This window comes from Zingiber officinale, chromosome 4A (genome assembly GCF_018446385.1).
Source record: "Zingiber officinale cultivar Zhangliang chromosome 4A, Zo_v1.1, whole genome shotgun sequence".
Taxonomy (NCBI): Eukaryota; Viridiplantae; Streptophyta; class Magnoliopsida; order Zingiberales; family Zingiberaceae; genus Zingiber; species Zingiber officinale.
The window spans coordinates 128,673,373-128,701,207 of record NC_055992.1 but is presented as its reverse complement, the minus strand read 5'-3'; the positions used below and the strand labels follow the sequence as shown (position 1 = coordinate 128,701,207).

Sequence of the window (27,835 nt, the reverse complement as noted above, 5' to 3'; positions counted from 1 at the left end):
AGGTGTCAGGGCGTGTCGGGTGAGGGAAGATGTCCGGTAGCCTCCCATTGGTAAGAGGAAGGTTCTACTCTTAGTGTGTGACAGAACATTGGAATATTCCCTGACTCACGACAGTTATTCTTTGACAGGAGATTACGATTTCTAACACTATTGTCGTTTAGTATTATCGGTCCTGCCCAACTTCAACCGTAAACAGCTTGAGATGATTGCTCAAATGTAGTGTAAGGATTGAGCCTTGGTGCCCTAGCCCGTGTGCAGCCGACCAGGGCTATCAAGGGACTACGCTTGATCGAGATGAAGAGAATGAGCTGTGCAGAATCGTCCGAGAATCATTTGAGACTGTGACCGAAGACTAAGCATGCATGACCCGAGGTAGAGCCAATCGGGGATTGTCTGACATATGTGTCAGGGTCATATGTAGAGACTGAGCTTGAATAATCTGAAAAGTAGATAGTCGACCAGGAACTAGTTAAAACCCAGGCCCGGGGCTCAGTTCTAAGGACCCGGCCTGTCCGTGACCGACCAAGAATTATGGAGGGTGAAGTGGGGAAGCTGAATCGGCACCTTCCTTTGATTATTGACTGCTACGTCCTTTTGACCATTGACTTTCTGACATTATCGGGCCCCCCATTTACGCACCGTATCACTCGACTTAGTTAAAATTCAAACTCTTATCCTATAATAATGACTCTATCTCGTACTAACCAACTCAACCCTGTCCTAGATACTACATTGTCATATCAAACACAACGACAAGATAATTCACTAGATCAAACCAAGCTGTTGGATAGATATCGATAATATTCAACAACAAAATCAAGCACAACCACTGATGCCTCCATTAGTTACGACTAAATCATGAAGTATGGCAATGTTGTCTCTCCTAATTTAGCCTGTCATCGGTTGGACATCTACCAAGCTGGACGAGGAATCATCATCACAATTCATCACTCCATTGATTCGTCTCTGTTTGCCCAAATATATAAAAAGTTGCAGCTACTGATTGATGCCTTTACTCACAGGCTGTTTGGAAGCATTATCCAGAAGAGTTATCAATCAAAATATAGTCTATTATATTATATTATATTGAACATATGGTTCCTTTAAGACTCAGGATGGAATCAAGCATTCCTAACCCTACCTGCTATACATATATCAATCATCTCTTCTTTCATAATCCATGTTTATAAATTTTCCAGTTCCACCCAAGTCCCCTTTATTGATTCAGTAGTCCTGGCTAATTCTCTTCTCTTCATGCCTGGACTCCTTTAGCACGCAAGTCATGGCCAAGCTCTTCTCCTTCAGCTGTATCGCAGGCGAAAAGCAACCGAATCAAGCAGAATTTGCTGATCCAACAACAAGTAGTTGCAGTGTGTACTCTTTAGCTTATCCTTGTGAAAATTAGTTGACCCTGTTCTTTTCTGTGATTGCCAGGTCAGGGAGAAGAAAGTGAGAAGGTGATCAAGAGAGGTAATAGGATTCAGAAACTGATCAAGAGCTTATCGTGCTTACTGGAAGAGGAGGAAGAAGAACAAGAGCAAGAGATGGTGATCGGGTTTCCGACCGACGTGAAGCATGTGGGTCACATAGGGTGGGATGGAAGCAGCAACAACATCGGTAGCAACAATAACAACAACAACATCATGGACTTGAAGAGCAGCTGCAGGATGAATGGACATGAGCTCCTTTCCCTCGACTCACTGTCACTGAAGCAGTTCGAGGCCGCCATGGCCTCGATCACGGTTGCGGCTCATCTTCGATGAGGTGTGTGGCTCAGTGATCATCTGTTCTTCTGATTCTTCCTTGTACTTGCTGTTGCTCTTGCTCTGCTTTTAACAATGGTGGGAGGATGTTAGCTTGTTTTAGTATATCAATAAGGCCTTGGAAATCTACTCTTTCTATTGATTTGGAAGAGGAAGAAAAGATTCAAGTGAGTTCAGTTTAATTTGTGTTCTCAACTGTTTCTCAAATTCTCTTGGGTTTTGCTGAATTTCCGTCTAGATCGTATGAAATATATCTCTCGATATGAATTGTATTTTCTGTTCTTCAAATTTTTATTAATGTACAGAAACCAAAGAAGTCAAAGCAAACTAAAGAAGCCATAAATGAATTTGATAGCGGAGTTTCATTCACCAATAACTTGTGCAATTAAATTGTTTAAGAATTTGGACTTTTGATCACAAAAGTGTAAAACTTTAGGACGATGAATGGGGCAGGTCACCTAAAACATGAAGACGATCTTGTTTGCATCTACAACTCAATGCTTTTGTCTGCTCTGCAAAGAGAATCAAGTCATTGTACAACTCCTCAAGGCAATGATTCATATATGTAATTAGGTGGAATCTTTGACAAAATTTACTGCTTCCTTAATCCTTATCATGAGCATTAATGAAAGCCTTCGTATTGTGTATATCGTGTTGAGACTTAGGGCACCTCTAATAATTTGTGATCTGGTGGTAAGGTGGTGCCCCCATCCCGCAGGGGGTCATGACCATGTGGAAGGTCAAAGTCAAGATAGTCAACGTCCTCATACCATCGTCCGCTTGGGGCAACCCACTTGCTCGATCGGAAGACCTGACCTGATAGTATCACAGCTCGACCACTGATCCGAGCTTCCAACGCTCAGAAAACTCATGTACCAGCAGAGTATAGGCCAAGCAGACAGCCTGCTCGGCGCGAACAGTGGATGTGGGTCGAGCGGATACGCCGCTCGCCTGAAGGGCAAAGCGGCAAAGTACGACATATGAAGGCTGGCCAAGCGGCCATCCCGCTCGGCCTAGTAACCGACAAAATGAGGATCGAACGCTATCCTCTTAGGGACTCGTGCCACTGATAGACAGCATAGTGGGCGGTGTGGTCAGGCAAAGAATCGTACGACGGAAGCTTCCATTGTCTTGTCAGGATATGCTCAGGCTGTTGAGGTATGGTGTCAGAGACACTTTCTTGACACGTCTTATCAGGGAGATCTTTGGGACGCGTGCATGCCTCGAGAAGCGTGCACGTGGGTTCCCGGGAAGCCTATATAAGGGACCATAAGCTTCGACGGAGGTATGTTCGATTCTACTGTAGTTACTGTTACTCCACCATTTTCGTTTGTCTTCGCTTCCTTACTGCTTCCGCAGGAGATCTGACTTGAGCGTCGGAGGGCCAATACCAGGGAACCCCTCTCTGGCTCGGCACTGACGTTTTGTGGTTGCAGGTCTCAGTCGTGCGAAGTCTACATCCAGTCAACGTGAGTGCCACACCTCCAGCGTCCACCGCCTCGACTCTCGGATATGATCAAATTTGGCGTCGTCTGTGGGAACGCACCTGCATCCGAACTGAGGAGATGAAAGAAGCTGGACGACTGCACACTGTGACACTCACCCAGAAGGAGCTTGATGCGCTCATACAGGCACGAGCTGCGAAGATAGTCGGGCAACAATAGCAACAGAAAGAGCTTGTCGATGCAAGCACAGCAAGCGACCTTAGCTTCGGGAGGTCGAGCGGCGCACGAAGTTCGACCAGAGCAATACTCCATATGGGGGCAAAAGAAAATGTTGACTAGCATGTTGGTTGCTACTCGGAAAACCTAGAGGTTCCACTTTACAAAATTTTTGTACAAAGGTCTGAACCTTTTCCTAGTTACCATGTGTTCTTTTAAATTAAATTTTGGATCGCCTGCGAAACTTAACACGTTTGATCCAAAACTTAATCTATTTATTCTTTTAGGTTTTGACTTGGATCTCCTGCGGAACTTAACACGTTTGATCCAAATCACCTAAGTTATTAATTCCATTAAATATTAATTTTCAAAATTGGTTCTCAGTACTGACGTGGCGAGGCACATGGCCTTCTTGGATATGGGAGCAACCACCACCGACTAGACAAAACCTTTTAAGGAAAGCTAATATTTAATTTCCTAAAATAACTTTAGGTCAACCGAAAAGAACAATCAAATCACAAGGAAAAGAAAAACAAAAGAACACTATATCGAAAACAAATTCGAAACACTAGAATCTATGCCTCTTGTATTTAGTATTATTTCCAAAAATAACTAGTATGATGCGGAAAGAAAAATTACTAGTTATACCTTTTAGAAAGACCTCTTGATCTTCTACCGTATTCCTCTTCTAACTTCGGACGTTGTGTGGGCAACGATCTTCCAAGATGAGAACCACCTAGGCACCTTCTTCCTTCTTCCTTCAAGTTTCGGCCAAGCACAAGAACTTCCAAAGGATGAAGAATTTTCCACCAACCAAGCTCCAAGGGATGCATGCTTTCTCTCCTTCTTCTCCTTCCTTGATCCGGCCACATCCTCTAAGCTCCAAGAGATGATAGATTTCGGCCACAACAAGAGGAGAGAAGAGAAAGGGAAGGGTCGGCCACCACACCAAGGAAAAGAAGGAGAAAAATAGAATAGAGTCCTTCGCCTTGAAGCCTCCTCTACCCCCTCTTTTATAATCCTTGGTCTTGGAAAATAAGGAAAAATTAATAAAAACTTCCTTAATTCTTTTGCCATTGAAAAGGAAAATTTATTTAATTAAAAACAAATTTTCTTTTCAATTTGTAATAGCTGGCCACCACATAAATTCTCCAAGCAAATAAAATGTTAAACAAAAATTAAAACTTCCTTATTTGCTTCCGAAAATTTATAAAAATTTGTCCAATAATTTTTATCCCTTCATGATTGGTTTATAAAAAAGAAATTTAATAAATTAAAATCTTCCTTTTAAAGGATAAAAAGAAAGTTATCTCTATAAATTAAAAACTCTTTTAATCTACAAATAAGGGAAGATATCAAATTTTTTCTTAATCTTTTGTAGAAACTTATAAAAGAGAATATTTAATTTTAAACTCTCTTTTAAATCATGAACATGGTTAAAAAGGAAAGTTTTCTTAAAATTTAAAATCCTCCTTTAATCAACAAATAAGGAAAGATTTTCAAATTTTAAACTCTCTTTTAAACATGTAGCTGATTTACAAATTATGAAAGTTTTTACCAAAAATTAAAACCATTCTTTTAAACTACAAATAAGGAAAGAAATTAATCTCTTCTCTTAATCTTTTGTAGAAAGCTATAAAAGGAAATTTTTAATTTTTAAACTCTCTTTTAAAATCATGATATCCACATAAGAAATAATTTTAATAAAAATCCTTTTTAATATTCTAGTGGCCGGCCACCTAAGCTTGGGACCCAAGCTTTGGCCGGCCACCTACATGGCTCATCCACTTGGTCTTGGCCGGCCCTAGCTTGGGTTCCAAGCTAGCTTGGCCGGCCCCATTGGATGGGTAAGAAGGTGGGTATGCGGTGGGTAGAAATCTCTTTATACTAGAGGCTACGATAAGGACTGAGAGGAGGAATTGGTTTTGGTCTCCCGATAAAATTAAGCATCCCGTGCTCGCCCCGAACACACAACTTAATTTTATCAATAATAATTCATTCCACTAGAGAACTATTTTTGAACTACCGCACCAATCCCAAATTACATTTTGGGCTCCTTCTTATCATGAGTGTGTTAGTCTCCCTGTGTTTAAGATAACAAATGCCCACTAATTAAGTAAGTTACTGACAACTCACTTAATTAATATCTAGCTCCAAGAGTAGTACCACTCAACTTCATCGTCATGTCGGACTAAGTCCACCAGCAGGGTTTAACATGACAATCCTTATGAGCTCCTCTTGAGGACATTCTCAACCTAGATTACTAGGACACAGTTTCTTTCTATAATCAACAACACACACTATAAGTGATATCATTTCCCAACTTATCGGGCTTATTGATTCATCGAACTAAATCTCACCCATTGATAAATTAAAGAAATAAATATCAAATATATGTGCTTGTTATTATATTAGGATTAAGAGCACACACTTCCATAATAACTGAAGTCTTTGTTCCTTTATAAAGTCAGTATAAAAGGAACGACCTCTAATGGTCCTACTCAATTCACTCTTAGTGTACGAGTGTAATTATATAGTTAAGATAAACTAACACCTAATTACACTACGACCTTCCAATGGTTTGTTCCTTTCCATCATGGTCGTGAGCTAGTGTTTATAATTTATAAGGTACTGATAACATGATCTTCTGTGTGTGACACCACACACTATGTTATCTACAATATAAATTAATTGAACAACTACATTTATCACAAATGTAGACATTTGACCAATGTGATTCTTATTTCTAGATAAATGTTTTATACCAAAAGCTAGACTTTTAGTATACATTCTAACATAGCACTCACGGAGAGGCTCCACCCGCGCCTATTCCATTCCACCGGGCATTGTTTTCAAACGCCTCAGAGATTGATCAGGCCAATCATGAGAGGGGCGCTTCTTCAGATGAAGCGCCCGTTCGGGATGCGAGGAAAGGAAAAGCGCCCCGAGCTGATTTGTCTCATGAGCGGATCAATCGCAGTTCTCCTCCGACTGTCGGAGGAGACTTTAAACCCGAGTCTTTATCAAATCGTCGAGCGACGACGTTAAACCCAAGTCTCCTCCGACGGTCGAGCGGCGACCTTAAACCCAAGTCTTCATTAAATCATCGAGCAGCGACGTTAAACCCAGGTCTTCTCCGACGATCGAGAGGCGACCTTAAACCCGAGTCTTCATCAAATCGTCGAGCGGCGACGTTAAACCCAGGTCTCCACCGAAGGTCGAGCGGCGACCTTAAACTCGAGTCTTCATCAAATCGTCAAGCGGCGACGTTAAACCCAGGTCTCCACTTACAGTCGAGCGACGACCTTAAACCCGAGCTTTCATCAAATCGTCGAGCGACGACGTTAAACTAGGATCTCCACCTATAGTCAAGTGGCAATCCTAAGCCCAAGAGGTAAACAAACAACCTAATTCACCCTTAAGGGTTGAACGATGAACTAGGCCTACACACGTATTACTGGTCATTCACGACCTATAGTCAAACCTTTCGTTGTAAGCAAAAGGGGACCTGGCAGACGGACGATCACCGCCGATCAGGAAGATCAAAAGCTGACTAAAGAAAAGGAGTGGCATGAATAGGAAAATTTCGTCGAACGGGTAAATGTTCATTGCACAAAAGGATAGCCCCGCCGAATGGCGGGCATACATGCATACTTCAAAATAATTTTTTACAAAGCCCTCCTCACTCAAGATAGTCAAAAACCTCGTCGGGCATCGAGTCATTCAGCTGCTGCCAGTTGATGACGCCGTCCGTCAGAGCCTCTAGGAGATGCCCGTTCGCCTTCAACTGGTTGAGCGTCCTGGTAATATCTAGTTCAAAAGACCGAACGACACGATGGACAACTTTGTCCGTGAATTTTTTTGAGTGGAGATACTCCTGCTTCATTGCCTCGAAGTGGATCGGCTCGCCCTCCTGGTACTTCTTTAAGGCAGCGCGGGAGGCGTCTAAAACTTCTTCAAGGGATTTTTTGCTGCCCTCGAAGAGAAGCTACCTCAGTCGAGCGACTGTCCTATTTGGTGATCATACAGTCCTTGAGATTCTTGAGCTTCTGAGCCAGATTATGAGCCTCTTGATTCTTCAGCTACGGCTCGGTTCTTCCTTGTTGTAGCCAGCTAAATCTTCTGGTCGTAGGACTTCACCTATGCCTTGAGCTGGCTCAGCATAATTGCCTGACCGGCGGATGTCTTTAGCTCAACCTCCAGAAGTTTATTGGTCTTGGCCAGGTCAGCCTGCAGTTCGACAATTGAAGGCCCTGGGATGAGGATGCTCCACCAGAAATCTTGAGCTTCTTGAGCTCATCCTCCATAAGCACCAGGCGCTGGCACATCGCTACGCTTTTTACCCAGTACTGCAGTCGAACGGGAGAATATTAATGCCGAACGGAGGTAAAACCATAAATTGATCATTGTATACATACCCCGGTGGACATTTACAGGTGTCTGTTGGCGAGCAAACCTGGAGGCATTGTTGTGGCACATCCTCTAGCCTCCTCCCAAACCTTGGCGAGCGGCCCGCAGATGAGTATCGGATGTTCTATAATTTGCGGTCGAACGCCGACTGCCAAGTACTCCTTCGTTGGGAGGTGGAGAATGGCTGTCACAGATCAGCGACCGCTCGGGGCCGATTGAGCAGACGCCGCGAGACCAGAGGACTGACCGGTTGAAGCCGGGAGGATGTCGGACCGCAGAATCTTCCGACGAGGAGGCAAGGACGCGATCGGTTCTACCACAATGGGCTCGGGCAGTAGATCGGAAAGTGATGGGGTCTGGTCGGAGGAAATGACCTCTACTGTTTCGCAGACGCCCACGGGAGATGAGGTGCCCCTGCTCTGGGACCAGCACCGTTGAAGTGGCAGAGCGGGACGATGTGGTTGTTCGACGTCCCTTACGCGTATTGTGGAAGACTATCACCCTCAGAATCCGAGCCTTCGGTCCGAGCGGCGGGCGGCACGCCAGGAGGTAGGTCACCCGCCCCTTCTAAGCAGGTAGTCCAATCAGTAGCGCCTTTGCCTACGGCTGGCGCGCCCTCGCTCTCAAGCGTACCTTCGTGCGAGCTGACCGGCGTCAGGCCTAGGCTCGCCATTTCCTTCTCAGCGACTATGCCAATCTCGGTGTCCTTAAGCTTCATTATATCGGTAGCTCGTGCCCACATCATGATGTCGGCTGCAAAAGAAAAAAGGAAATTAGTTAGATAAAAAGGAAAAGAGCTGAGGAATTCCATACCTAAGCTGCTCGGGAGCCTCGTGTGGATCGGACTGAGCCTGAAGATATACAAAACACCCTCCAATAGCAGCTTGTGGATTTCATATTTTTGGTCGGCTAGCATGTTCGCGGCATGAAGATAATCCAGTCGGCTTTTGTATCTCTTTAGATCTAGCTGAGGGGGCAGTCCGACCTGCCATTTTATCCGGAAGCTCGACCGCTCGGGAAGTCTCATATAGAAGAAATACTCCTTCCAATGCTTGTTGGAAGTAGGCATTTTGTCAAAAAATACTAGGTCGATCGAAGACTGAAAGAGGAAGGTCCCCAGCTCAGATTGCTTGAGATAATAAAAATAATGGAAGACTCGAGGAGTTAAGGGGATGTCGTGCAGCCGAAACAGCACAACAACACCGTATAGAAGGCGAAAGGAGTTAGGGACGAGCTGTGGGAGGGGGACACGGAAGTAATTGCAAACTTCGAGTATAAACGGGTGGATGGGAATCGGAGGCCGACCACAAACTAGTCTCTGAACAGACAGATTGTGTCGTTCGGCGGGCCGTTCGACCGATCAAATGGAGAGGCCAGAATTATTTCGTGGTCAGAAGGAATGTCAAAGGCATTTATGAGGCTCGCAGCATCACCCGCATCAAACCTGGTCTCCATTATGGTATACCAGAGTCCGGGAGCAGGGTCTGCCGGCGGCGAACTAGCCATTGCCGAAAAAGAAGGAAGGATAGAGAGGTCGACCAAAAAGGGGAAAAACACAACAGACGCCGGACCGAGGCATGGGACAAGAAGGATGGGACTGCGAAAGACCAATGATAGGGAAGTTCGAGGAAGCTTACAAAAAGGAGGAGTCATCGCGGGAGAAGGCGGGGAGTCACTGGAGCATTGGTCAGAGTCGCCGACAGCTCTCGAGGAAGAAGCCGCAAAGTGAAAAAAAGGAGGCGGTGCCATGGCTTTATAAAGATAGGACTCGGGCGACCGAAGCCGTCGGATCTAGGTCTTAGCGACCGAAGCACAAATCCGGCCGTTGAATTCAAATCGTCAAGCATCACATCAGTAGCTGTCACCTCGGACGTGCAGCGATTGCGGTGGTGACACATGGCACGCTCCCACAGGGCGGCATTTAAGGGGCGTCATTATCAGGTGTGGGCGCGTGCTTAGCTTTAATGAGGTGATTTGCATGAATTCCGAGGAGATTCGGATGACGCTAGCTTTGACTGCTCTCGGCCCAGGGGTGCAGATGAAGAATTCTCCCAAGTGCGAACACGTGAAGCGTCGATCGCCCTTAAGGGTCAGCCCTTGGGTCGGCCGACACTCGGAGCTAATTAATATTATGGCCGATCGGCCCGCCAATCTCCGGACTCAACTGTCCAGTCAGTCGGACTTGCAACCTCCTTTGATTAGACTTGAGGGGAAGACACGTGATCCGGTGGTAAGGTGGGGCCCCCGCCCCGTAGGGGGTCACGACCACGTGGAAGGTCAAAGTGAAGGCAGTCAACGCCCTCATACCATCATCCGCTCGGGGCAACCTACTTGCCCGATTGGAAGACCTGACCTGATAGTATTATAGCTCGACCATCGAGTTGAGCTTCCGACGCTAAGAAAACCCATGTACCAGCAGAGCATAAGCCAAGCGGACAACCCGCTCGGCGCGAACAATGGACGTGGGCTGAGCGGATACATCGCTCGGCCGAAGGGCAGAGCGACAGAGTACGACATATGAAGGCTGGACGAGCGGCCATCTTGCTCGGCCCAGTAACAGGCAAAATGAGGATCGACCGCTATCCTCTTAGGGACTCGTGCCACCGACATACAACATAGTGGGCGGCATGGTCAGACAGAGAATCGTATGACGGAAACTTCCACTGTCTTGTCAGGATATGCTCATGCTGTTGAGATATGATGTCAGGGACACTTTCCTGACACGTCTTATCAGGAAGATCTTTGGGATGCGTGCGTTAGGATGTATACTAAAAGCTAATTTTTTTATAAATATTTATTTTAAAATAAAAACCACATTGGTTAAATGCCTACATTTATGTTAAATGTAGTTGTCCATTTAATTTATATTGTAAATAACATAGTGTGTGGAGCCACACAGAAGATCATGTTATCAATTTCTTATAAATTAAAAAAAGTAGCTCACAACGTAACTAAGATGAAATGGGGCAAACCATTGGAATGGTTGCAGTGTAATTTGGTATTAGTTTATCTTAACTATAAAATTACACTAGTATACTATGTGCGTATTGATCAGGACCATTTGAGGTTGTTTCTTTTTATGCTGACTACATAAAAGAACAAAACCTCTGTTATTATGGATGTGCGTACTCTTAATCCCCATATAATAACAAACACGTATACTTAGTATTTATTCTTTGATTTATCAATGGGTGAGATTTGGTCCTATAAATCAATAGGCTCGATAAGTTGAAAAATAATATTATTTATATGGTGTGTTGTTGATTATAGAAGGAAACTGTGTCCTAATAATCTAGGTTGATGATGTCCCTTTGAGGTGCTCATAAGGATTGTCATATAAATCCTGTAGGTGGACTTAGTCCGGCATGCTAATAAAGTTGAGTGGTACTACTCTTGGAGCTAGATATTAATTAAGTGAGTTGTCAGTAACTCATTTAATTAATGGATATTTGATAACTTAAACACAGAGAGATTAATGCACTCATAAATAAGAAGGAGCCCATAATGTAATTTGGGATTGGTGTAGTAGTTCAATAATAACTCTTTAGTGGTATGAGTTATTATTGATGAACTTGAGTTGAGTGTTCGGGGCGAACACGAGAAGCTCAAGCTCATCGGGAGACTAAAACTAGTTTTTCCTCTCGGTCGCTGTTGTAGCCTCTATAAAGCATTGTATCCACAAAGTCCACTTCTTACCCAAGTAATGGGCTGGACACATCATTGCTTGGAGCAAGGGGGGCCAACTAAGCATTATTTGGAGTCCAAGAGGTGGCCGGCCCCAAGCACATCTTGGTGTCCAAGATGTGGCCAGCCACATAAGTTAAAAGGAAGTTTTAATTTTTGTTTAAAACTTTCCTTTTTAGTGACCACATGAAGAATAAAAGGAGTTTTTTTTATTTTGTGTTAAAAATTTCTTTTTATAGCCATCCTAATGGTTTTAAAAAAAAGTTTTAAAATTTTAAAATCTTTCCTTTTATAACTATCTACAAAGGATTAAAGAGAGATTTTAATTTTGTTAAAATCTTTCCTTATTTGTAGTTATCTAAAAGAGAGATTTTAATTTTTGATAAAACTTTTATTTTTTGTAATCATGATTTAAAAAGAGAAGTTTTAATTAATCTTTCCTTTTTTTGTAGTTGTCTACGTGTTTTAAAAGAGAGAGATTAATTTTAAAACTTTTCTTTTGTTGCCATGTACATAGAAAATTTAAAAGAGAGAAATTTTAATTGTTGTTAAAGTTTTCTTTTTTAAATGGAGGCCATAAATAAGGAAGTTTTAATTATGTTTAAAATTTTCCTTTTTTGCCATGACCAAGGATTATAAAAGAGAAGGAGAGGGTGCCTCATGAGATACACAACTTAAGCCTTACCTCCTCTCTTCTCTTCTTTTGTGGTCGACCCTCTCTCTTCCTCTTCTCACTTTGTTTCTTCTCTTAGGCCGGTGGCACCATCTTCTTCTCTTCACTTTCTTCTTTCTAAGGTTGACACCTATCTCATCTTGGTGGCCGAAACTTGAAAAAGAAAAGAAGAGATCCTTGGTGGTTGGTTGTTTAGAGGAGAAGAATAAGAGAAGGAAATTTCCTATTTTGGCATCTATTGGTGGCCGATTTTCTTGGAGGCAAAGAAGTGGTTCGGGTGGAGTTATCTTGGTAGATCGTCACCCACACGACGTCCAAGAGGAGGAGAGGAATACAACAGAAGATCAAGAGGTTATTAGCTACAAAGAAAGGTATAACTAATTAATGGTTTCTGCTTTGAATTAATTAGTTATTTTTCTTTGCATGGATTCTGAAACACCAATACAAGAAGCTAGCGATTTTATGTTTCAATTTTGTGCTATCAATTTTACGTTTTGATCTTGTGTTTCTATTGTGGTCTCTGTAGTTAAGCCTAGGGTTACTGTAAGAAGTTAAATATCTAATTTCTTTGAAAGGCTTTGTCTAGGAAGTGGTGGATGATCCTATAATCAAGAAGGCCTAGTGCATCGCCATGTTTAACCTGGAAGCCAATCTTTGAAATAAATATTTAATCAACTTCTGTAATATGGTTTAACTTAGGAAGATCACATCAGTTAAACTTGGAGTAAAAATGTTAAGTATCATTTCCAATTCAAGTTTAACTTCTAAAGAGCAACTTGGATTAATAATGTTAAGCATCATTTGCAATTCAAGTTTAACTTCAGTAGAGCAAAGGGGTAGTTAGGTTAAGTTCTGTGCTTGTACAAATTTTTGTACAGGGGAAACAGAACGGAATCCAGGTGTAGCAACCAACAGCGTGCATGCCTCGAGAAGCATGCACGCGTGTTCCCGGGAAACCTATATAAGGGACCCCAAGCTTCGACGGAGGTATGCTCGATTCTACTGTAGCTACTGTTACTCCGCCACTTTCGTTTGTTTTTTTGCTTCCTTACTTCTTCCGCGGGAGATCTGACTTAAGCGTCGGAGGGTCAATGCCAGGGAACCCCTCCCTTGTTCGGTACTGACGTTTTGTAGTTGCAGGTCTTAGTGTGCGAAGTCTACATCCAGTCAACATGAGTGCCACACCCCCAACGTCCACCGCCTCGACTCTCGGATAGGATTAGTTTACATTTTAAATGAGATTTTTTTTTATGATCTATGATCCTGTCTAAAAGTTAGAGAGATGACGCGTTGACTCAAGTTGATGGTTTGTTGACTAGCGGAATAGCTCTTCAATCGGTGATAAAGCTCTTTCACGATTCTACGTACAATCCGACAATCTGACAAAGGATTAGTGACTCAAGACCGGGGTGGGGATCCCTGGTTAGGTCCTCCAATACTCAAGTCAGTATCCTTTCCAGAAAGTGGATGAAGAATAGTAGAGAAAACATTCTCAAGAGAGTAGGGTTGAGATGCAGAGGTTTGAGTACTTTGCCAACGGAGAGGATCCCTTTTTATACTACCTCACATAACCTCTGCAATCGTGAGGTGGTCCCCGATGTCAGAGTTTGTTAGGTGATCGAAAAAGTATAGTCTGGTCATGGTGAGATAATGGTTCGAGGAATCTTTTATCTACCCATTGATGTATCTCTTTTGTCATTTATATCTCATGTCATTGCTGAGGCGGTTAGAGGAATATGCTGTCATGATCACCTAGTTTAGGAGAAATGTAATAACCTTCGGAGAATGCTTCAAAGGAATATTCCCCGACAAGGTCTGATAATCTGTTATAATGTTATCAAAAGTTGTCTGCTGAGTATATCTCAATTACTCCTTAAGGCCGGTCATATTGATGTGCCATTGTATCCATCTGCTCTGTCATATGTTAAATATTGTAAAGATTTGTTTAGTGAATAATATAGTGCACACCGCATGCCAGAGATCCCTTTGAGAAGCCATATGATAAATTATGTATATTAGAACTTTATTTTAGGAGTAATATATCATCAAGTAATTTAAACTCGTCCGACCTTGGTCCGGCCAGGCATACACCAAGAGCCTTATGTTCAATCTGTCTTTATCCGGCCGATCGTATATAAAGAACTTTAATAGGCTAAGTGTCCTTAAGCCCGCCAAGCCTTGGCCCGACAAAGCATACACAGGGAGTCTTACGTTTGACAAGCCTTTATCCGACCGATTGTATATAAAGAGCTTTAACAAGCTAAGTGTTCTTAAGCTCGCCCAGCCTTGGCCCGGCTAGACGTACACAGGGAGCCTTACGTTTGACCAACCTTTATCCGAACGATCGTATATAAAGCTTTAATAGGTTAAGTGTCTTTAAGCCTGCCCGCCTTGGCCTGACCGGGCATACATAGGGAGCTTTACGTTTGATCGACCTTTATCCGGCCGATTGTATATAAAGAGCTTTAATAGGCTAAGTGTCCTTAAGCTTGCCCGGCCTTGGCCCGGCCGGGTGTACACAGGGAGCCTTACGTTCGACCGGCCTTTATTTGATCGATCGTATATAAAGAGCTTTAGGAGGTTAAGTGTTGCTAAACTCGGCCGACCTTTAACCAACCGAACGTATTACCTCTTTCATCTCAGAGTAAAACCCTAAAGCCACTATATCCGACCAGGTCCACAACCAGCGGTCCTTATCCGGATGTCCTGCTATAGGGCCTCACGGGTAAGATTCGAGAACTTTGAGGCTGTGCAACCAACAAAACCAGGTATGGAATGCTCATCCATCCTAACTTGGACTGCCATATCACCCTCACTCCCTCTTCATAACTCGTATCGATCCCAATATATCATATCAATAATATGAAAATTTATTGAAATATCACTAATGGCTAGAGCTCTAAATAAATTTTTTGTGATCCAATTCATACCATGAGTTGTATGGTTTCATGTATATTGAATCAATTTCAAGATAAAATAGCAAGTTTGAATTTCACTATTGCTCTTAAATTATAAATCTAAAACCTCATCTCTATAATGATTTAAAAATTTTTATTTAAGTTTTTAGATTTTACAAATCTCTCATAAATTTGGGATTAAAGACACCCTTACTTTGTAAGGTGCATAAATAAATACTCTTCTTCACTAGCCAAACTGGAAAAAATGTAGTTCTTGTTAAAGTTTAATTAGTTTAGGTAAGATAGTCTCTTAATTGAAGATTGATATTGTAGATTCATTAAATTGAGATTATTGATGTGCTAACTGAACTATAAAAAACTCAATGATACTAATTGTTATTTACTTCCATTTGATTTGGGATCAAATTATTCCATACCTAAAGCTCTCCTACCGCCAATCCAGTAGCTTTGACAAAGAGCATATACTTTTTTTTTAGTTCTCTAATTTTCATTTAACGTAAATTGAAATCTCGCCTTTAAGAACTAAAATTTTAACATTAAAAATTAAAACCAGCCGATCTTTCATTAGTGAAGCTAGGAGAGCGTTTGGTAATCCTGTTTCTTTTTCATTTTCTCAAAAAAAAAACGTGTATAAATAAAAAAAGACTTTTAAATATTTTTTATTTTTTTTAAAAAATACTTATATAAAAAATATAAACTAAACATTATTTTTTAAAACATATGTGTTTTTCAAAAAATAGAAATAAAAATATATGTAAACCAAATCCTCCCTGACGGTGTGATCTAGCTTTAAAAATAATTATTGGAGGCGCAGAAGCACGTGGCGATTCATGATTTGATGTAGAGGTAGCGGCCCATTACGATCAAGATGGGCGTGGCATAACGGCACGCGGGCACAATGATTTGAGGCGTGACGATAGGCGTAGCGTAACGGTCGGGTGTCGGCGCTAGGGGAAGTCAACGGCCGACGACTCCAGCAGCTGTACGGCTCGTCTTGGCGAGGAGGGAGAAAGAGGGGTACAGCATGCTTCTCCGTCCGGCCGCCTCTCGTCGCGTTTTTTAGTTTTACGACGACGTTGTGATCGGTGAGGGCACGCTTCTCCGTCCGGCCGCACTTCGCCGCGTTTTTAAGTTTTACGACGACGTTGTGATCGGTGAGCGTGGAAGGCTCTATCCGGAGTAGGAGGAGGAGAAGGGTTCGGATTGGACGGCGCCGATTCCAAAAGCTTGCGTGTTTTTAATCATTGATCGCTCCTTTTTGTCGTCTCTGGCTGTGATTGTCGATCTTGTCTCCTGCGTTGATGTCTGTTTTTTGTCTGTTTCTGCAGTTGATTAGAGGAAAATGGTGATTGAGGCCGCTTAAACATCGATGCTAGAAAGAAATGCTCGCCCGCGACTGAATGAACGAGGAGTACTCTTTCTAGTTTAAGGTCACATAAAACCTGGTGTTGGAGCTCGATCGCTGGGGTTTTTGCTGTAGGTTCGTCGGCACTTGGCCGGAGGGAAGGGCAGTTTCTGGAGATCGGTGATCAAGAGTGGATCTTTAGATGGAGTGGAGGGAGATTCGGCGAAGCGTGACGCTGTCGGAGCAATTATCCATCAATGATTCATCTAGTCTCGGAGACCTCCTAAAGCTACGGGAGGAGGAGGAGGCGACGCGCCTCTCCGGCCGCGAATCGTTGACGCTGGAGTCGGTTATCAGGTGCGAAAAGGGGGAATATTCTGCCGCCGGTGGCGGACATGACGCCAGCGGAAGGACGCTTCTCGGTGTCATCCTACAGGAGCACGAGGCGAGTAGCGTGGCGGCGGAAGGGGACTCCAGTAACGGCGCCTCATGGAAGACTTTGAGGGACCGCTTCCGCCTCCAAAGTGACGGCGCCGCCTCCCCTGACCAGCTTCTCCCGATCTCGAACCCCGACCCCGTCGACTCCCCTTCCCCCTCACGCTCCAACCTTAACTCAGATCTCGCCGTCCCAGAACCCACTGTCGTGGCGGTAGAGGCCACATCACAACCGGAAGTTCCCTCGGCCGATTCGAGCGGTGCTGCGGTGTCGCCAATCCCAGCTGCTGTGCCCGAGGAGGAGGCAGAGGAGCCGGCTAGAGTGTCCTTGATGGCGTTACTGGAGCAAACCGACCGTCAATGGAGCGGAAGCGAGAGGGAGAGGTTACCCATGGCGGCAGCCGCGGTGGAGGCGGTGATGGAGGCCGAGGCCGAGAGCGGCGGCGGGGTCATGTCGTACATGTGCTGCGTGTGCATGGTGAGACACAAAGGAGCCGCATTTATTCCCTGCGGCCACACCTTCTGCCGCACCTGCTCCCGCGAGCTCTGGATCAGCCGTGGCAGCTGCCCTCTCTGCAACCGCGAAATCCTTGAGATCCTCGACATCTTCTAAGTTCTAATGCCTCCTCCCATTCTCCTGACTCCGGCCGCAGACACAACTCCGCCCATCACTCCTTTCTACAGTCATGTCTAATATGATGTTGTCGTTCCCTTAGACGGTGCAGTGATTAAGTCATAGATTTTAGATCAAAACTTGAAGTGTCTTAGACTAATAGTTATTCTTAATTTACTTACTCAATATTAATCTAGAGATGAATTGACAGGGTGCTAAAGGTGAAGGTGGAACATAATATGATGTTATTGTAAGGGCAGGGTGTCACGATTAAAGCCTTCCATGATAGATCAGAAATCTAAATTTCAAGACTCAACCAGTAAATCTCAGAATCTGACTGTCAGGATAGATATGTACTTTCTACCTATGGAAAACTTTACTAAGACAGATCACCTAGGTTCAACGCTTAATTATTTTTTTAATTATATCTATGTAATGCCATTTTGTCCGAATTCTCGTTACTTTTCATCTTCCCAGATTATTTGTGATAATGATAATTAGTTGCCTTCTTAGAAAACACAATACTAATTGATTTACAAATATGCAAGAAAATTATGATAAAATCTTCCTCCTATTTTAGTGAACCACTATTAAGAAAGAAAAATAAATACTTTACTTATTCACCAACTGTCCTTCCAGAGAAATATATATAAAATACAATTTTCTCAACACTTTTCTTTCTGTCGAAGGAATTGCATTGCATTATTTTTCTTGAAATGCTATAAAAGGGGCCGCTCCGAGTCGAACTCGGTGGTTCCTCGTCACCGAGTCAACTCACCTTCTCTTCGCTACACTTCTCTGCTGCTTGCCGGCAGGCCCACTGCGTTCCTCCAAGGGAAGAGGAAGACGTCGAGGCGAGCGGAAGCAGAAAGGCGGCTCCTTTACGCCGTTGAGACGCTCTTCTTCCCTACTTGTTTAATTTTTTTGAGTCGACGGCTCTCTCAATGTCGGTGAGTCATCTCTCGCGATGTGAATTATATATTGTAGAGACGATCAGGGTTCTATGCTGTTCTATATATTAAAGATGAAATGAAGCAATTGGCTTCTATTCTTTGCAGGAAAACACTCTTATTCCTAAATTTGGGAATTGGGATAGAACTTTTCCTTATTCTCAATGTTTTGACGATGTTCGCAAGGGTAGTAGAACTGAAAGGGAAATGATCAATCCACACGACCCCTATGACAATCCCGAAGCATTTTCCGCCAATATGTCACTCGCACAATCACCTGCAACCGCAAGTTATTCGGAGGCCACAAAGCTCAAGGATGAGGTGCACATAAAGAGAGAAGGTTAGATTTATCAACTTCATGGCCCATGTTGAATTCCGATCAGTACGTTGCATCTCACACTGTAGTTTCAGCTAATCACCGCCACGAGGATCAAAAAACATCAGGCAATCACCGTAGAATGGCTAGTAGAAGGAGTGGTTCGTCTAACTACAAGAATAGCCACTCACCACTTCACCAGAGTTGGTCAAGCAGTAGCAGTTCATTTATTTCAAAATCTGCAAGGAGATCAAGGACGAATGGTATCGAAGATGATAATAAGGCAAGCCCTTTCACATCTGTTTCCTTAGTATAATGTGTGTGAGAATATAAACAACTTTCTAAATTGTTTAACTAGAAGATCAAGAGAGGCTCGATCGTGCCTAAGTTTGGAGATTGGGATGTGAGCAATCCTTCTTCAGCTGACGGTTTTACAGTTATATTTGACAAAGTGAGGGAAGAAAAACAAGCTGGAGCAACTACAATTGCCAGTATGTCTAGTGAAACCACTCATGTTGATTGTAATGGACATGCACAAAAATCCTCGGTAGGTGCCATACAACCTATTCTGATTTAGTCAAACATCGAGGATCATCTATACTACATTGTGTTCTCAGTAAGATTGTTCTCATCATATTGTTACTCAAGCTTCCCCAATCTGTCTTTAACAGGGCTATTGGTGCTTCGGCTGGTGCAAGTGACTATTTCATTATAAAATTACGGGCGTGATCTTGTCTTTATGTATGCATTGTTCTCAAGTTTTGTGTCATTTTTGTAGCAATTGTCATACATCTCGATTTTGAATTGCTGTGTTTTGGTTGGTGAACCATCAATAAGTCTATAGATTTGGTGCAAATCCTATGACATATTTTGGGATACATCCTTTTCTTTCGACAAATCTAGTAAGCTCCCCCAAAGAAGAATAGTTCGACAGTTTGAATTAAGCACAAGCCATAAGATATATTTAACATACCTTGGAAGAGTATCCCCTTCCTAAATCGATCGACATCAAAACAACAGAAGAAAATCATAGCATGAACCTGATGCTAAAACTTACTTGGAACTCTAAGAACAGCAACTGAATTAGAGCTGCACTTCCCTGCCATGGATCCAACTGAAGGGTATTGCTGTTGTTTTCTTGGCTCTCCCGTGAGTTCTTTCGTCAAGCCTTCTGATCCTTGGAGCTAAAGTGCAGACAAAGTCCTGGGCTTTGTTACCTTCCCCGGAGAGGTTTGCTAGCTCGCTGACCTTCCACCTCGCGACAAGGAACTCTAGTATGTCGGCATAGTCCTTAGCTGTGTAAACACCCAACCTCTGGGCAACAGATGAGAAGTGCTCAAAGAGCTTATCATCGTAGCCATCGTAGATCAAATGACCGGGCATTGAAATTTTCTTCTTCATCATGTCAGCAAATGCAAGAACAGCGCCATCCGGGTCGATTTCAAACAGTTTCTCAACTATCTTAATGTATGCTCTTTCATGGCGCTTCTCGTCTGATGCAATAATGCCGCATATTTGTGCCAACTTGAGATCTCCATACTTCTTAGCATGCCGGGCAGTATTTCCATGGGAGATGAAGGTCGCCCGTTCTTGAAACGATGTATAAACAAAACCAAGATATGGATTGTTCTCTGTCCTTGGATCCTGCAAATGCAATTGCACAATCAAATCCCAAAACACAGTTTGAATATGCAAAACCATCGAAAGCTAGTTAAGAAAATTTTACCATTCCAGAACCAATAAGATACTGAATTGTCTTCTCGATTTGTTTCATGTCTACCCTTCCAGACAAGTATAGATACTTGTTCAGAAGATCTCCATGCCTGTTCTCTTCAGCAGTCCAAGCTCTAGTCCAGAGAGCCCATGAGGTAAGACTTGCTCCTGTCTCATCCCTGACACCATCATAGGTGTTTAGCATTGTTTGGTATGTAGGAAGAGCTTCTTCAGTGATCATATCTCCCACCAAGCAAACAAAATAGTCGTCAGGAATCTCCTTACACCGCTCTCTCAGTTCCTTAACCTCTTCATTGAACCCCTCTGATGAAGGATCTGGAAGAAAATCTTGTGGCTGCCAACATTTCTCAACAGGCTTCAAATGCACCAATATGTTTTCCTCTGCCCAACCTTCCAATGATTTAAAAATTTCAATCTTCTGAGGAGGCAAGGAATGAGTGATCTGGACATGCACCGCGCGAGGCGTGAAGAGTTTTTTGGGCGTCTCCACCCTAGAGGAACAACTCAAGCTCAGAAAATGTACATAATTGGCAGGAGATCATATGTAAACCATCATAGATTAAGTTTTCATGGATGAACAAGATTAAATTAAGACATTTTTTTAGATGCACTGATAATGGTACTGACCACTGACAAATGAAATAACTTAGAACATATGAAACGAAAATATTCACCATGGTTAATCAGGAAAATGCAGTTTGATAAATCAAGAAAAATTGCTAAGAATCGATTCTTTTGGAAGAAAGGCAACAAATTAAATTCACGTTGAGTTAAAAACCACCGAATGTCTGATGAGAGGTGAGGGTTAAAATTCCCAAATCTTCCTTTTCTTTGATCACGAGCCTGCGCAGTATTTCATTAAATTATGCCAGAAATAATAGAATGTCTGCTCGCAGGATTACACAGAAAACACTGAATGACGACCATGCAAATGTCTTGGCACCAACTATAATCTGGTACACAACACAACCATGATGTGCCAATGCTGTACCCTTAGCTGAGTTTCATCAATGTCTACAATACAAGGGCAGCTATCCTAATTCATAAGCAACACAGCGAAAGCGGAATGGAGAACGGGCAGGAGTAAGGATCAGATGCTACATTCGAGATAACGAGGAGATCAGGATGATGAAAGAATCTCACTTGGCGACGGCGGAGGGGATGGTGGAAGTCATGGGAACCCTGCGCAATTCGGCATTCCTTTTGCCCCAGAGAGTGAAGCAGAGGAATGGCTCCTTCAAGGAGGTCAGCCTAAAAGCCATCTCTCTTCCTGTTTTCTTGGCTCTTCCCCTTCCTCTGCCTCTTGTGAGAGCGAGGAAATAGAGTAAAAACCTCTCTGCACTGGCCTGTCCTTGCGTGCAGTTGGACGGAACAAAAGAAGAAAAAGGCGAAATAATTTTAATAAGGACCCGCCAAAATTGTGTTCCCCTTTTTTAAAAACATTATGATATTTTTAATTAGATTTTTTGGGGAAAAAAATCTTTTTCAGGTTAATATTTTAAATACAATTATTATTTTTTAATATTGAGATCATCTTAATCAAGTAAATCATCCTAAAAACCTTAATTTATGAGTGAGTTAATTTGATTTAAAATTCTATATATATATATATATAATAGAATTGAAAACATGCTTCTACGAAAACTTTTAAAATTGCCTGCAACTAATGATTAATAATGTTAATTTATAATATTTTACTAATTGTTTAAAGATTGTGCAATTAAATGTATTTTCCTGACACTCTCTGGAAGCATTCCATGAATCACACCAACCAAATTTTAAAGGAAACCAACTGGGAAATCAAAAAATTTCATCCAAATATACTATGAAATTCTAGAGCCATGTGCATTTAATATGTTTTGTGAGAGAATCAAATCCTCATTATATGGTATATCGCTATGTCCCTTTCAATCGTACCGTGCCCCGGAAGACCAAAGTCTATTTTATTAGAATCTTCAATAGAATACTCTCTTTTTATTTATCATTAAGGCAATACCTCATCTTGTATTATTTTTTTTATTTCAAAAAAATACTCTTGTTGGATGCTATTATATTAGTTATGATTAAAAAAAAAAATACTCAGGTCAATAGCATTATATTGTAGTAACTATAGTTCATAATTATTATAATATGAACATTTTATTTTATTACAATATGAGTATTTCATCGTTATTCAATATTGATCAATAACATATTACTCTGATTAAATTCGATATTCTAAACAGTAGACTAATATCTTATATAAAGACTTCCAGATAATAGAGTATAAAGACATAATTGGATTACAATCTTCTCAATATGCTATGGATTATAGACCTAGAGGCACCCAATGTTTTTCACTAATATTAGTGATCCGGCGGTAAGAATGGGGGACCCACAGATGAGGTCCCGTCCAAGCGGAACCAGAGATTACCCCAGCCAAAGGTTTGAGTTTCCGACGCCAAAGCAGAAGAACTGGAGCCGAGTGGCCGAGCGGAGGTGTCCGCTCGGCCGAGGATAGAATGGCCGAGCGGAGGTGTCCGCTCGGCCGGAATCGTGGCGAGGGAACAGTGGATAGCCGAGCGGCCTATTCGCTCGGCTCGGGATATGATATGTCAGCAAAGGCATGATGATTAGACTGTACTCAAGATGACACTATTAAAGGCCCCACCATCACGTCACGGACAGGTTGATACAGTAGCAGTATGGTCTTATGGATGCCCTTCTGACAGGCCCACACCTAGGCATGGTCGAAAGCAGGTGATCGCTTCGATTGGTGTGCCCAGGCTCCTTTGAGAGGTCTATATAAGGCCTCCATTTCTTCAACCGAAGGTACACAAGTCTCCATTTTCTCAGCCACTTTCTTATTCCTTCGCCTAACTTGAGCGTTGGAGGGCCGTCGTCGGAACACCCCCCCGGCTCGGTTTTGTTGCAAGTTCGCCGGAGCATTCGAGGATCCAGCAGGGAGCGCCACGTCCCCAGCGTCCGTTGACTCCTGATTCGGACATGATCAATTTGGCGCCGTCTGTGGGAACGCACCTGCATCCGAGCAGAGGCAATGGACGAGGCTGGAAGACTACATACCGTGGCACTCTCACAAGAAGAGTTTGACGCTATAGTCGAGGCGAGGGGCTAAGGCGGGCGCAGCAAAGGAGAAAGCACAGCGAGCGCAACAAAGAAACCTCGGCCAGAGGGCGCAAGGCATCGCCGGAATATGTTTCAACAGAGGGTTCCTCGGGCACTCTTCCGTACTCCCCCAGAAATCGCGCCCGCTCACGGGGAGCAAGGATCTTCATCCGATGAGCCTCCCGTTCGGGATCATAGGAAGGGCAAAGCTCCCCAAGCGAACGCACCACCCGAGCAGGTTCACCGACAGTTCTCTGAAGCCATACATCGGGATCCGTTACCAAAATACTATACACCACCGCCGATCGGAGCTTACAATGGGACGACTGACCCCGACGATCATTTGGGGAAGTTCGACAGCATCGCCACCTTGCATCAGTACTCCGATGGCGTAAAGTGCCGGGTATTTCTCACCACTCTATCGGAATCTGCACATAGGTGGTTTCGGAGGCTGCCGGACGGCTCTATCACTAGTTTCCAGGAGTTCCGAAAGGCATTTCTTCATCACTTTGCGAGTAGCCGACGTTATCAAAGGACAAGCGTCAGCCTGTTCACCATCAAACAAGAACCAAGAGAGTCTCTCCGGGCGTATATCCAGCGATTTAATCAGGTAGCGATGGACATCCCCACAGCCACCTCGGAGACAATGGTAAACGCCTTCACGCAAGACCTCGCGGAAGGGGACTTCTTCCGCGCGCTCATTCGCAAACCGCCCAGAGACTACGACCACATGCTACACCGGGCGAATGAGTATATAAATGTGGAAGAGGCGGAGACTGCCCGACGGAAGGAAACTCATGCCGAACGTCCGGCCCATGCCGAACGGAAGCAGCCCGCTGCCCATCAGCCACCAAGAGGACCAAGAGTTGAGGCATCCCGGGCACATCATGCGAAGTCCCCGGCGGTACAAGAGGTAGCGGTCGAGCGACCAAAGATGAAGAAAAAGAGGGTATGGACCACAATGTTTTGCTCTTTTCATAATACTGACTCCCACAACACCCGCGACTGTCGGGGCCTGCCTTCAATCACCCATCCCGTACGGCGAGGTGTCCCTCGTCGATCGCGTTCACCCGACCGTCGGCAGCGGCATCAAGAGTCCGGTCGGCGAACATATAGAAGATCTCCCGAACATCGTTTTCCTCCAAGGCATGAAGATCGCTCTCGAAGGTCTAATGAGCGACCTAGGCAGTCCGCTCGGGAAGAGGAGAACAGAAACAACACCTCCCGAGGAGAAATCAATATTATTGCGGGTGGGCCGACCGGAGGAGATTCACACAGGGCGAGAAAGGCAAGCGCCCGGCAGCTCAAAATCCATGAGGTGGGTTGCAGCCAAGAAAAGACGAGCGGACCCTAGATCAGTTTCGGGCCCAAGGATCTCGAAGGAGTTGAAGTGCCGCATGAGGATGCCCTTATCATCAAAGCGGTGATAGCCAACTACACCATCCACCGTATCTTCATTGACACTGGCAGCTCGGTCAACATCATCTTCAGAAAGGCCTTTGATCAACTACAAATCGATCAAGCTGAGCTGCTGCCCATGACAACCCCCCTCTACGGGTTTATGGGCAATGAGGTTCTTCCAGTCGGACAGGTAAGACTGGTTATCTCCTTAGGGGAAGAACCGCTCCGGAGAACGAGGACAACAAACTTTGTGGTGGTCGACTCCCCTTCATCCTACAACGTGATACTGGGGCGACCGGCGTTAAGCGAATTCCGAGCTGCTGTGTCAACGTTCTATCAGAAGATCAAATTCCCGGTCGAGGACAAAATCGGTGAAGTACGAGGAGATCAGTTAGCCGCTCGGAAGTGCTATGTGGAAATTGTTAGGACCAAAAGTAGCTAGAGGGGGGGGGGGTGAATAGCTCGTCGCGTTCGCTCGTTGCTCGGCGTTGCTTGTTCCTTCAAAGATGTGCAGCGGAAAATACAGAAACAAACACACAACGCTAACACGGTTGGTTTTACTTGGTATTCACCTCACAAGAGGTGACTAATCCAAGGATCCACACCAACACACACACCCTCCACTAAATAAAACTCTCCTTTATGGTAACTACCAAGGGCGGAGAAACCCTACAAGACTTAATACAAGAAGAGAGGGAAAGGATACAAGAGATACAAGCTTACAATGAGTATAAACCCTAACCCTAGCTTCTCTTCTTGGCTTTGATCCGCCTCTTGACTTGGAAAACTTCCAAGATCCTTCAAGAACTGGCGATCTGAGCTTTGTGAGTGCTGTGGAGGAGCTGGCGAGAAATCTGGAGTGAATCGGAGAAGAGATGCCGCAGCCATCACACGCCTGCAGCTATAAACGACGCCAACGGTCGGATCCCGATCGATTCGAATGTTCCCAATCGATCGGGGAGGCTTTGGATCGATCCACGGATCGATCCAGCGCTTATCGCGCGAAGCAGCCGCGTCCCAATCGATCCACTGATCGATTGGGACCTCTGGATCGATCCACGGATCGATCCAGAGGCTCTCTGTTCGCTGGGACAGGTCTGGATCGATCCACTGATCGATCCAGAGCCTGGATCGATCCACTGATCGATCCAGCACTTGATTTTTGTCCAAAACCAAGTCCCAAACCTCCCAAACCAACATCCGGTCAACCTTGACCTGTTGGTGTGTCATGCCTAGCATCTAGTCACTCCCTTGACCTGCTAGGACTCCCTTACCAAGTGTCCGGTCAATCCCTTTGACCCACTTGGACTTTTCTCTGTGCCAAGTATCCGGTCAATCCCTTTGACCTACTTGGACTTTTCTTTCATGCCAAGTATCCAGTCAATCCTTTGACCTACTTGGACTTCCCAGCACCAGATGTCCGATCATCCTTGATCCATCTGGATTTTCCCTTGCCTGGCTTCACTCACCAGGACTTTCACCTAGCTTCACTCACTAGGGTTTTCCATCTGCCTAGCTTCACTCACTAGGACTTTCACCTGGCTTCACTCACCAGGATTTCCATCTGCCTAGCTTCACTCACTAGGACTTTCACCTGGCTTCACTCACCAGGATTTCCATCTGCCTGGCTTCACTCACCAGGACTTTTCTTCTGCCTGGCTTCACTTACCAGGACTTTCCTTCTGCCTGGCTTCACTTACCAGGACTTTCCTTCTGCCTGGCTTCACTCACCAGGACTTTCATACTGCCTAGCTTCACTCACTAGGTCTTTCATTTTGCCTAACATCCCAGTTAGGACTTCCCAGTCAAGTATCCAGTCAACCTTGACCTACTTGACTCTTCTTCAATCAATATCTTATTGTCAAACATCTAAACCCAAACCAAGACTCAGCTTGGTTACCCAGGTCAACCTTGACCTGAGGGATATTGCACCAACAATCTCCCCCTTTTTGATGTTTGACAATACCACAATAACACTTACAATCCCATATGTAAGTTAGGCTAATCCCATAGCCTCCTTCTTCATGCCACTAGGTAATGAAAGCATAAATTAAGCTCTTCATTCTCCCCCTAAGAGGGCAAACTCCCTCTAGGTAATGAAAGCCTAACTTACTCCCTTTCATGAGTCCTTTCATTCTCCCCCTATGACCTTCCCATAGGTAATGAAGGCCTAAGCTTAACCATACATTCTCCCCCTATTGGCACACATCAACCCATCGTTGGACACACATCAACCTATGCTCCAATTCTGGGCACACTTCAACAAATCCATTTGTTGAAGACTCTCCCCCTGAAGAGTTGCTCATCGTTGTTCACAACATCACTCGTTGTGATCAACACGATAATGAAGGTCCCATACCCTTCATTTATCCTTAACTTCTCCCTCAATGTAGACAAATACCCAACCTTGAGCATTTTCAACCACTTGAGTTTCCACTTGAAATAATGAGGATATCCACTCCCCATTTCTCCCCATTTCAAGTTTAAATGCTCAACCTTGAGCAAGTTCACAACAGAAGGTTAACCACCTTCCAAGGTTCATGAAAAATAATTTTCATGTCTTTAAAGAGTCCCTCCCCCTAAAGACATGGTGGTAACTTCTGTCATTGCACCAACAATGACTTGGAATCCCTAAAACATTAGGAAACCCAAATTTAGAAGTTTTGAGGTTCAAATATTCAAAATTTGAAACAACCTCAACCTAAACTTCTACTTAGTCTTCGTTAACCAATCCATCCTTGTTTTCAACATGAAAACACCCTTTGTATGTATACAAATGTATTTAAGGGGTTTGGAATGGTTACCTAGACTAAAATAGGTTCAAAGA

The 27,835-nt window shown here is 43.8% G+C and overlaps 4 protein-coding genes across 6 annotated transcripts; 3 read left to right on the top strand and 1 right to left on the bottom strand.

The window, feature by feature from the left end:
* The first annotated feature begins 1,047 nt into the window (after positions 1-1,047).
* LOC121973666 (CRIB domain-containing protein RIC7-like) lies at positions 1,048-1,963 on the top strand. Its single transcript, XM_042525054.1, has 2 exons — positions 1,048-1,361; positions 1,435-1,963. The coding sequence occupies exons 1-2, from the start codon at positions 1,283-1,285 to the stop codon at positions 1,761-1,763; spliced, it is 408 nt and encodes a 135-aa protein (XP_042380988.1). The 5' UTR covers positions 1,048-1,282; the 3' UTR covers positions 1,764-1,963.
* Positions 1,964-15,937: 13,974 nt separating this feature from the next.
* On the top strand, positions 15,938-17,912 carry LOC121971142 (baculoviral IAP repeat-containing protein 7-like). 2 transcript variants are annotated; one of them, XM_042522277.1, is made up of 2 exons: positions 15,938-16,126; positions 16,438-17,912. In XM_042522277.1, the coding sequence occupies exon 2, from the start codon at positions 16,657-16,659 to the stop codon at positions 17,500-17,502; it is 846 nt and encodes a 281-aa protein (XP_042378211.1). In that variant the 5' UTR covers positions 15,938-16,126; positions 16,438-16,656; the 3' UTR covers positions 17,503-17,912. The 2 variants fall into 2 exon arrangements, with proteins under 2 accessions (XP_042378211.1, XP_042378210.1); XM_042522276.1 differs by having other exon boundaries at positions 15,939-16,194.
* Positions 17,913-18,040: 128 nt separating this feature from the next.
* Positions 18,041-19,615, top strand: LOC121971143 (RPM1-interacting protein 4-like). 2 transcript variants are annotated; one of them, XM_042522279.1, is made up of 5 exons: positions 18,041-18,452; positions 18,561-18,792; positions 18,864-19,051; positions 19,130-19,315; positions 19,440-19,615. In XM_042522279.1, exons 1-5 carry the CDS (start codon positions 18,447-18,449, stop codon positions 19,467-19,469), a joined length of 642 nt encoding a protein of 213 aa, XP_042378213.1. In that variant the 5' UTR covers positions 18,041-18,446; the 3' UTR covers positions 19,470-19,615. The 2 variants fall into 2 exon arrangements, with proteins under 2 accessions (XP_042378213.1, XP_042378212.1); XM_042522278.1 differs by having other exon boundaries at positions 19,127-19,315.
* A 29-nt stretch (positions 19,616-19,644) lies between these two features.
* LOC121971141 (stearoyl-[acyl-carrier-protein] 9-desaturase, chloroplastic-like) lies at positions 19,645-21,849 on the bottom strand. Its single transcript, XM_042522275.1, has 3 exons — positions 21,646-21,849; positions 20,495-20,993; positions 19,645-20,412 (listed from the first exon to the last, which is right to left on the bottom strand). Exons 1-3 carry the CDS (start codon positions 21,762-21,764, stop codon positions 19,852-19,854), a joined length of 1,179 nt encoding a protein of 392 aa, XP_042378209.1. The 5' UTR covers positions 21,765-21,849; the 3' UTR covers positions 19,645-19,851.
* Between the last annotated feature and the right edge of the window lie 5,986 nt (positions 21,850-27,835).